The sequence below is a fragment of the Poromitra crassiceps genome (genome assembly GCF_964638095.1).
Source record: "Poromitra crassiceps genome assembly, chromosome: 3".
Taxonomy (NCBI): domain Eukaryota; kingdom Metazoa; phylum Chordata; class Actinopteri; order Beryciformes; family Melamphaidae; genus Poromitra; species Poromitra crassiceps.
Window position 1 is genome coordinate 13903880 of NC_139625.1, and position 10714 is coordinate 13914593.

The window sequence follows — 10714 nt, forward strand, 5'->3', positions numbered from 1 at the left end:
GGTGTAACAGCATTTGGTTCATGAATGGAAGTTTGACCATTATTTCCAACTGGCTGATGCACTAAAATCAACTAGATGACAACCTTGCTGCTCAGAACAGGGAAAGAAAACACTGGATGATATTGAGTGACTGCTCAATATCTTTCTTTCTTTGTTAGTCATTTGTGTGTGTATTTATGTGCTATAATAAAGTTTGCCTTGCCTTTCACTGTTATTAGTGAGACTGTAAAAGCACGTACATCTGCTCAGCTCTTTTGTCTCAGTAGAGATTTGAGATTCATCTGGACAGTTTTCTTCAAATGTTCATGTCAACCAGCAGGTGGCAGTCTGTCCAAGCAAATTCTAAATCAGCTATGGCAGACATACTCTTAAATGGTATTATTAAACCCAGGGAGGTTCCTTTCTGCAAATACACACTTCAGTCCATATCTCCTATTTCTTCTATGATAATCAGAGACTTAATCTGACGTAACATTACAGTTGTGATGAACAAGGCATGCACTTGTGTTTATGTTATGCTGAGGCCTTTAGGTCAGAATAGGAGCCATGAACACCTCTAATAAATGTTTTAAGAAGTTTTAGTACTTTTTAAGGCCTTGAAGACAATTCAAGACTTTCCATTAAGGACCCATGGATTTATTTAATCCAAGGCTCAACTCAACTTTAATTATATATGTAGCACTTTGAACCAACACATTCTCATTCCAAGCCAAGGGCATCAAATACCCACGCTTTATCACACGCCCTGTGTGTCGGATGTTAAGGCGCACGGTACCCTTGTGCGCCATGCTTGGATGGATGGACGCACCGGAGGTGAGGCACATGTGGTGAGGGGGGTTGGGGTTAGGAAAAGGTGATGCCTTGGGGTTGGGATGAGGCACAGCGGGTTTGGGGGGTTGGGTTTAGGCACTGGTATCCACTTGGTTGGGGTTTGGATATGGATATGCATAATGGATATTGCTGTGGCTGGTTGGTGGGTGTGGCTGGATGTTGGAGGCTCCAGGGGAAGGGGCTCCAAGGGAAGGGGCTCCAGCCTCCTCCCCACACGACACAGCTGCAGCCCCCAACTCCACACTTCTGATGTCGGTCCAGCCTTGTTGTAGGTTTGGGAGGCATGTGCTCGTTTCTCCTAATTTTCTGCCTGGTTTCCAAGAAGTCAAGGTCACGTGCCTATAGCGCAGGTGACCAGGGTGATGTGCCTATAGCGCAGGTGACCAGGGTGACGTGCTTATAGCGCAGGTGACCAGGGTGACGTGCCTATAGAGCAGGTGACCAGGGTGACGTGCCTATAGCGCAGGTGACCAGGGTGACGTGCCTATAGCGCAGGTGACCAGGGTGACGCATATTTAAGCAGACCGTGCACGTCAACATCCGACGCACAAGATGCGTGACAAAGCGACGGGATGTGACGGCCTCGGACACGCCCCCCGTGAGAACGGTCTCGCACTATAAACAATATCAGAGTGCAATAATCATATGAAGGCATAGATGACTTTGTCCAGATCAGAGGTACAGAGAATTGATCTGACTTTGGAGATGATGCGGAGCTGCATGAATTTGATTGATTTGTTTGTCAAACTTCAATCTGAATCTAATTATAACTCCAAGATGATGTTTTTGCATGTGGTTTCAGACAGGGGGCCAATAGGCCAAGATGAGGAGAAATAGCAGCACCGTGGCTCCTGCATTGCTGGCTTGCTGGGGAAGCTAAGCAGGTCTCGTGGATCGATGGGTGCACCATGGTGCTGGGAGTGGTGTTTTAGACGACCAGCAGGAGGTGCTCTTCCCTCTGGTCTCACAAATAATCTCTCCAATGCTCCAGGGCACTGAGCGCAGAGACAGGGGGACTCTGTCTTGTGAGTAGCACTGGATGAGATGTTAAAGAGAGTAGGGGTGTAACCCCCGGTGCCCTGGCTAAATTCCCAAACAGGCCTTCCTTCCATCATGGCCACCTAATCATCCCTCCCTCTAATTGGTACATTCAGTCCTCAACTTTCCACTGTGACAGCTGATGTGTGATGAGCCTATCAGAATACTTTTAGCTTGTTGAAGCAACAGATACCCACCAATGATAGGGAGGGGGAAATCAGAATATATTTGATAAGAGAAATCACTGCTGGTATCCATACTGTTGCAAATGAGTATTGTATCCATTTTAAATATTTAGTATTGATGCTTATCGATACTATCGATACTTTTGACAACCCCACTAGAGACACGGAAACCAGAGACCCCCGCCCATTGGTTTACCCTGTGAATAAGAATAGAATGATCTGTGTCAGAAGCTGTGGTTAGATCTAGCTGGAGCAAGGGAACAGAGCAGTTGCCCGAGTCAGCAGGTAGAAAGGAGGTCGTTAGTTATTATCAGTACTGCAGATTCAGTCCTGTGAAGAGCTCTGAAACCAGATTGATATCTTTCAAAAATGTAGTTTTGTGCCAGGTGAGACAACAGGTGCTTAAAAAGCCAGATGTCCTTTTCAATAAAGTCAGATATCATGGAATGTGCTGCCAGAGGGAACCTAAAATAGATCAAAATTGTAAATCTTAAAAAGAAACTGAAGGATAAAAAAATGTAGTCATATGTAGGGGTAAGGGAGGGTGGGTATGTGTGTGTATACATGTGTAAGTGTCTGTAGGTTTTTTGTGAACAATTATGCATTGTTTGTTATTTTAAAGGCCCTTCAGGCATTGGAAATTATCAGTAGCTATAAATGCTGTGATGCATTGCATTGTTGTGCAATTCTCAATGCATTTGTCCCTATCAAATGAACATTACATTAAATGAAATAGTAAAGTTTAAAAACTTTTGAACCAGGGGGTAAAGTGTCACTTCTGCGCTCTATTGCAGCTCTGCAACACGTAAACATTATTTCTCTCTCCAATCTGCACATTTTAAAGTAGGTACCATTAAACCACCCCCCAAAAAAAGAACCCAGTCAAACATCAAGATAAGCCTCATCTGATAAGGTAAACTAATGTGCTTCTCAAGGTGTGAAGATAAGAAAATTATCCCCTTCACTTCTTGGAAACCATTTTCAGCTGAAATTCAGGACCGGAAAAAACACACACGCAACACGGCAGAGAGATGACTATCAATACACACCTCTGTGGTTTACAAGTTTCCAAGGTAACCACTTTTTTCAAACCTTTTAGACCAAAACTAATATTACTGTTACATGTTTAGACCAACACTAATATTACTGTTACATGTTTAGACCAACACTAATATTACTGTTACATGTTTAGACCAACACTAATATTACTGTTACATGTTTAGACCAACACTAATATTACTGTTACATGTTTAGACCAACACTAATATTACTGTTACATGGGGCTGCAGAACATGTGAACCATGTAGGAGCAGGTCAGGACAGCAGGTAAATTATTTAACGCAGAGGAGGAGGAGGAAATGGATGGAACCAAACTGGGAAAGAAACATTGTGAGGAGGCAGAAGAAGAAGCTGACCATCAAGCAATGAGAGAAGATCTCACATGTGGAGAGGGAAATGGAGACTGAGGGTGAGATACTGTAATACTGTAGAGTTGGAGTGACAGGAGCACGTCACTATGACTCTGCCCACCTCTCACCAACTACTCCCCCTCTCACATCATCTTCTGGGGGGGGGGGGGGGGGGGGAGTCATCCCCTACTGCCCCTCTGACTTCTCTCCTGCATCACCTGGGACCTCTGAAGCTAACCAGCCCTCCAACTAACCATCTCCCCATCTTGCCTCTTCCCCCTTTTGCATCTTATGCGACTGCTGCAAGGCCTTGTGCAAAGCCTCCATGTGACCTTAAGTGTTGCCTGTACAAGCTGCTTCTAGCTGTACCTCCCCCTCATCACCATGACGACAGACAACAACATGGACGCACCTGGGGTGAGGCACAGGAGGTGAGGGGGGTTGGGGTTAGGCAAAGGTGATGCCTTGGGGTTGTGATGAGGCACAGGGGGCTTGGGGGGTTGGGTTTAGGCACTGGTATCCACTTGGTTGGGGTTTGGATATGGATATGCATAATGGATATTGCTGTGGCTGATTGGTGAGTGTGGCTGGATGTTGGAGGCTCCAGGGGAAGGGGCTCCAAGGGAAGGGGCTCCAGCCTCCTCCCCACACGACACAGCTGCAGCCCCCAACTCCACAGTCCAGCCAGAGATGGGCGAAAATACATCAAAAAGTATTTTGATACAAATTACAAATACTTGCTCAACAAACGTATCACAATACAAATACAAAATACTGGTCTGAAAAATGTATTTGAAATACAAATACGTATTTTGAAAATATATGAAAATACATTTTATAAAAACTGATAAAGAACTGCAACAATTAGTCAATTCATCGATTAATTGCCAAATATTACATTAATTTCCTATTTTGATTATCTATTAATCATTTTGAGCCATTTCTTTAAGGAAAAATGTCCTAATTCTCTGATTCCAGCTTCTCAAATGTGAAATTGTCTGGCTTCTTTAGATGGTAAATCATCTCTTTAGTCCTCTGTGGTAGTATTCTCCTTTGTGTACCCTCTAACTGTGTTAGAGTCTAACACACTACAGTTCTTCCATTTCAGTTGTTTTTCAGCACAACTTATTTCTCCTTCACTTCAGCTGTTAATTGCCTTCTGTGAGGGCTTTTGAGTTACAGGTAGCATTTCTACACATTACAGTAACCTCACGTTTTGGAGCTTTGACCATGTTTAGCCATATATATGATATCTGTTATGAAAGTTATGTTATGATAGTAGGTCCCCTATAAACAACTTCACATCCACCATGTCAGTAAATTGTCACATATAGCCTAGTCTTTATTTAACACGCTGCACACATAGAAATACAACAACATTATTTATTCCACCACAAAAGGTTACTTTTCAGGAACATGTAACCATGGTGCCGCAGTATGGCATTCATGGTGAGGGGAACTTAATCCTGTGGCTAATGTATGGAAACAGGGAGGTTGTCAGCTTTGTAACAGTATATTTATTTATCCATTTTGTAGAGCTGAGTTGGGCACGGAGGTGTTTTTTTGTATCTCTAATATGATGGTTTGCATGCAGTAAACAGTTTGACTTGCAGATAGGGAAGTATTTGTCTTAGCATGATGTAATAGGCTTATCTAACCATCACATTTAGTACTTTATCTCTGGGGGAATTTCCACAAACACGAGGCTTCAGTACTAGTCAGACCTCCTGTCCTGTTTGAGTTAGACTTCCTTCCTGTCCATTTCAACAGTGGATAAATGGTTACAGACCAGTCACTCAAACACCTTCATGACAGTAAAATCAACAAGCTTGTAATCATTCAGGCATCAGGCTGTAGCATTAGACTTTTGCAACATTACTCTGGTGTAAATGTAATGTGGCACTCTGTCGGGTTCATCACAGCTTTAATCAGAGGGTCAAGTCAAGTCAAGTCAAGTCAAGTTTATTTGTATAGCACATTTCATACACAGATGCAGTTCGAAATGCTTCACATAAAATGGATCAGGGGGACTCATGGTTCTGCAGCCCCACTAAAGGTCAGAACCAAACATCCTTTTGTTATTGTTGTTGTTTTGCTTTGTTTTGTTGAATTAGCGTTAGTTGTGTCTCTCTAATATGATACACTTGTTTGTTATCTAATCATCACATTTATTACTTTATTTCTGGGGGAATTTCCACCAACACGAAGCTTCAGTACTAGTTTCCCACCCTACTCTGCCTCTGATTTGTGGTTGAGATTGTTCTGAGGGTAAGTCAGTCAGAGGCGGAGTAGAAGTGACATCTCACTTGCGTTTTTTTTTTATTCCACAGTTTAAACCTGTGTCAATGTTTAAAATGTGTCCATTTGAGAATAAAATGAAATAAAAATGTATTTTATGTATTTAAAATACCCAAAATACAAGATCTGAAAGTATTTTGATACAAATTACATCTTATTTTTCTCAATCCAGCCAAATACAAATGACAAAATACACAAATGTATTTGAAATACGTATTTTAAATACATGTATTTAAAATACTGCCCATCTCTGGGTCCAGCCTTGTTGTAGGTTTGGGAGGCATGTGCTCGTTTCTCCTAATTCTCTGCCTGGTTTCCAAGAAGTCAAGGTCACGTGCCTATAGCACAGGTGACCAGGGTGACGTGCCTATAGCGCAGGTGACCAGGGTGACGTGCCTATAGCGCAGGTGACCAGGGTGACGTGCCTATAGCGCAGGTGACCAGGGTGGCGTGCCTATAGCGCAGGTGACCAGGGTGACGTGCCTACAGCGCAGGTGACCAGGGTGACGTGCCTATAGTGCAGGTGACCAGGGTGACGTGCCTATAGTGCAGGTGACCAGGGTGACGTGCCTATAGCGCAGGTGACCAGGGTGACGTGCCTATAGCGCAGGTGACCAGGGTGACGTGCCTATAGCGCAGGTGACCAGGGTGGCGTGCCTATAGCGCAGGTGACCAGGGTGACGCATATTTAAGCAACCGGTCCGCGACTTTTTTTTCCATGTACTGTATCTATCGGTCCTTGGCACAAAAAAGGTTGGGAACCCCTGTTTTAGACGACCAGCAGGAGGTGCTCTTCCCTCTGGTCTCACAAATAATATCTCCAATGCTCCAGGGCACTGAGGGCAGAGACAGGGGGACTCTGTCTTGTGAGTAGCACTGGATGAGATGTTAAAGAGAGTAGGGGTGTAACCCCCGGTGCCCAGGCTAAATGCCCAGGCTAAAGCCTATCAGAATATTTTTAGCTTGTTGAAGCAACAGATACCCACCAATGATAGGGAGGGGGAAATCAGAATATGTTTGATTTTTCATTAAGAGAAATCACTGCTGGTATCCATACGGTTGCAAATGAGTATTGTATCCATTTTAAATATTTAGTATTGATGCTTATCGATACTATCGATACTTTAGTTATTATCAGTACTGCAGATTCAGTCTTGTGAAGAGCTCTGAAACCAGATTGATATCTTTCAAAAATGTAGTTTTGTGCCAGGTGGGACAACAGGTGCTTAAAAAGCCAGATGTCCTTTTCAATAAAGGCAGATATCATGGAATGTGCTGCCAGAGGGAACCTAAAATAGATCAAAATTGTAAATCTTAAAAAGAAACTGAAGGATATTTTTTTTTAGTCATATGTAGGGGTAAGGGAGGGTGGGTATGTGTATGTATACATGTGTCAGTGTCTGTAGGTTTTTTGTGAACAATTATGCATTGTTTGTTATTTTAAAGGCCCTTCAGGCATTGGAAATGATCAGTAGCTATAAATGCTGTGATGTATTGCATTGTTGTGCAATTCTCAATGCATTTCTCCCTATCAAATGAACATTAGATGAAATGAAATAGTAAAGTTTAAAAACTTTTGAACCAGGGGGTAAAGTGTCACTGCTGCGCTCTATTGCAGCTCTGCAACATGTAAACACATGTCTCTCTCCAATCTGCACATTTTAAAGTAGGTACCATTAAACCACCCCCCAAAAATAGAACCCAGTCAAACATCAAGATAAGCCTCATCTGATAAGGTAAACTAATGCGCTTCTCAAGGTGTGAAGATAAGAAAATTATCCCCTTCACTTCTTGGAAACCATTTTCAGATGAATTTAAGGACCGGAAAAAACAGACGCGCAACACAGCAGAGAGATGACTATCAATACACACCTCTGTGGTTTCCAAGTTTCCAAGGTAACCACTTTTTTCAAACCTTTTAGGCCAACACTAATATTACTGTTACATGGGGCTGCAGAACATGTGAACCATGTAGGAGCAGGTCAGGACAGGTAAACTATTTAACGCAGAGGAGGAGGACATGGATGGAACCAAACCTGCAAAGAAACAATGTGAGGAGGAGGCAGAAGAAGAAACTGACCATCAAGCAGTGAGAGAAGATCTCACGTGTGGAGAGGGAAATGGAGATTGAGGGTGAGATACTGTAATACTGTAGAGTTGGAGTGACAGGAGAGAGCACACCACTATGACTCTCCCTACCTCTCACCAACTACTCCCCCTCTCTCACCACCTTCTGAGGGGGAGGGGGTCATCCCCTACTACCCCTCTGACTTCTCTCCTGCATCACCTGGCACCTCTGAAGCTAACCAGCCCTCCAACTAACCATACAGCTAAACGACCTCTCCCCATCTTGCCTCCTCCCTCTTTTGCATTTTATGGGACTGCTGCAAGGCCCTGTGCAAAGCCTCCATGTGACCTAAAGTGTTGCCTGTACAAGCTGCTTCTAGCTCTACCTCCCCCTCATCACCATGACAACAAGCAACAACATAAAACACACACGCTTTAACTGAACTGGTGATCCACATGAACTGAGTGAGCATGTAAAAAAACACGTCTTGTAACGTGTGTGTGTGTGTGTGTGTGTGTGTGTGTGTGTGTGTGTGTGTGTGTGTGTGTGTGTGTGCGTGTGTGTGTGTGTGTGTGTGCGTGTGTGTGTGTGTGTGTGTGTGTGTGTGTGCGTGTGTACTTGCGTGTGTGTGTGTGTGTGTGTGTGTGTGTGTGTGTGTGTGCGTGCGTGCGTGCGTGCGTGCGTGCGTGCGTGCGTGCGTGCGTGCGTGCGTGCGTGCGTGCGTGCATGCGTGCGTGTGTGTGTGTGTGTGTGTGTGTTTACTGCTGTTCTTGGACAACTGCAGCAGAGAAGGATAACATTCTCTTCAATTCTGGCTGAAGTTACAAAGTTACTGGAGAAGAACTTTTAATGTGTATGGAAGCTAGATAGATATATGTTAGCTGTATTTAAACTAGTTTTTGTAACCTGCAGGGGGCACTGTTCCATTTCATGGAACTCCCCCTTGTGATGTCACAGCGATGCAAACTAGTCACCTTTGGCTTTAGGTGACAGCCACCTTTTTCATCCCAAAATAGGATTTCTGTGTGGCTTTGTGTCTGCTCTGGTATCTGTCACCTTTTTTACCACTCTCCATGACTTTGCATCCCTGTGTCAGCCCCAGCAGAATGTATATGACCCCTCTTGTGATGTCACACGCCCATGCCACCTTTTCCTCCATATTTCTACCCTGGGGGCCTGTGATGACTTTTTCCCTCCCTTTTTGGGGTTCTTTTCATACTCATCATGAGGCCAAAATGTAAATTCAGATTGGTTTTAACCTGCACCTCGCTCTTTAAGAGGAAGTGCAGTTTTGTGGTTAGGGTGGGCCTTTTCAGCTCTGCATGACGTGACATGGTTTTGTTCCATATGATGAAACGTGGGCAGAATGTTTCCATTTACAACCGCTGAGTCTGATTCAAATCAACCTGTGTCTGGGGGGGATGAGAAGAGTGTAGTTTTAGGGGCTCCATGGCAGAATGAGTTTCCTCAGGTTGTAAAGGGTCTAACTGTTAGGGTTTTGTTTGTTGGACTCAAGGGCAGAGACAGACAGAGACAGAATATCAAGTTGTAACACAGTTTGTTTATTTAAATGTTATTGGTTGAGTCCGGATGGACGAGATACCCAGGTTGCAGGATGGTAGGCTAGAGTCCAGGTAGGTGAACGAGCAGGCATCCAGAAGTCCGGGCTGGCAGAGAGCAAGCAGGCTGAAGTCCAGGCGGGCAGAGAGCAGGTAGGCTGCAGTCCAGGCGAGCAGAGAGCAGGTAGGCTGAAGTCCAGGCAGATGGCGAGCAGGCAGACAGACAGGGGAGGATTGGAGCAGGTAGTCAGATTTAGGGCAGCAGACGTTTCTCTCCATGCAGGTGAGAAGATAATCTGACAGTGTCTTGACGTCTGGGCTGGGTATATGAAGCCTGCTGATTGGTGATGCTTGGCAGCTGCGATAGCTGGAGATCAGCTCCACACACCTGGCTCCAATCCTGTAATCACAACAGAAAGGAGGGGGCGAGAGAGACTAGGAGGCAGAGGTTGAGGGCATGACACTAACCTGATAAGAACCAAGCTGGAGTCAGGGGTGACTCACTGCCAGCCATTGGGTGGGTGAAGAAGATAAGAGCCGAGCGGGTATTTTAATCTGGGTCATCAACTAAAGCATACAGTAATCTATGACATAACTGTCCTTTCTGAATTCCTATTGGCTAGGATTGGGCTCTTGAGTGCGAGGCTGACTGCTGAGAGATCATTCAGCTGACACCTTTTCATTCATGTCTACAATCTTCGTCAAAACAAGATGAAGGACTTAATTTTGTTGCTGCTCTTCTTTCACGGTGCATCTTCAGGTAAGATCACATTTAAATGCTTTCCTTTAAACATCTATGTTAAACTACAATTAGATTAAAGGCTGATATCACGTTAAGCTGAATTATATTCACATCTGGTTTTAAGTTTATGAACGTGAATACATTTCAATCTTCTTAGTATTGCTAAGCTAAGTGGAGAATGAATGTGAATATATATTTTCTACAATAGCCTGTTGATTCTTTTAAATATCATCACACTCTTGACTCACATCAGTGATATTATTAGATTATTTCATCTGACAATGTGTCTACCGCCACCATTTTCAACCAAATTTGAGGGCGCTGCATTCATAGATATTAATGTTAGCTGAAATTAAACACTTTTTTTTATATACTTATCACTGTTGTGCATTTAAAAAAATTGGTAAATAATAAGGTTAAAGGTCAAAATTACATGATATGTTGACATTATTTCAAATAACTTGCCAGCTCCATTTTATACTAGATCTCCTGTTAAGCACACTGATAGGTTTTTTTTCTGATTTCCCTGTCATTTTCTCCCTAATTGTACTTGGCCAATTTCCCCCTGCTGCCCTGGTTGCTGC

At 43.7% G+C, this 10714-nt stretch overlaps 1 protein-coding gene across 1 annotated transcript in view; it reads left to right on the top strand.

Annotated features, from left to right (window-relative positions):
- Positions 1 to 987: 987 nt before the first annotated feature.
- The window catches only part of LOC310772982 (major histocompatibility complex class I-related gene protein-like), a gene marked incomplete at both ends in the record, with an annotated part of 14022 nt that continues 4295 nt past the window's right edge, over positions 988 to 10714 (top strand). The window contains one exon of the mRNA XM_083632927.1: positions 988 to 1099. Within this exon, the coding sequence (XP_083489053.1) occupies positions 988 to 1099 (112 nt within the window). The remainder of the gene's footprint in view (positions 1100 to 10714) is intronic.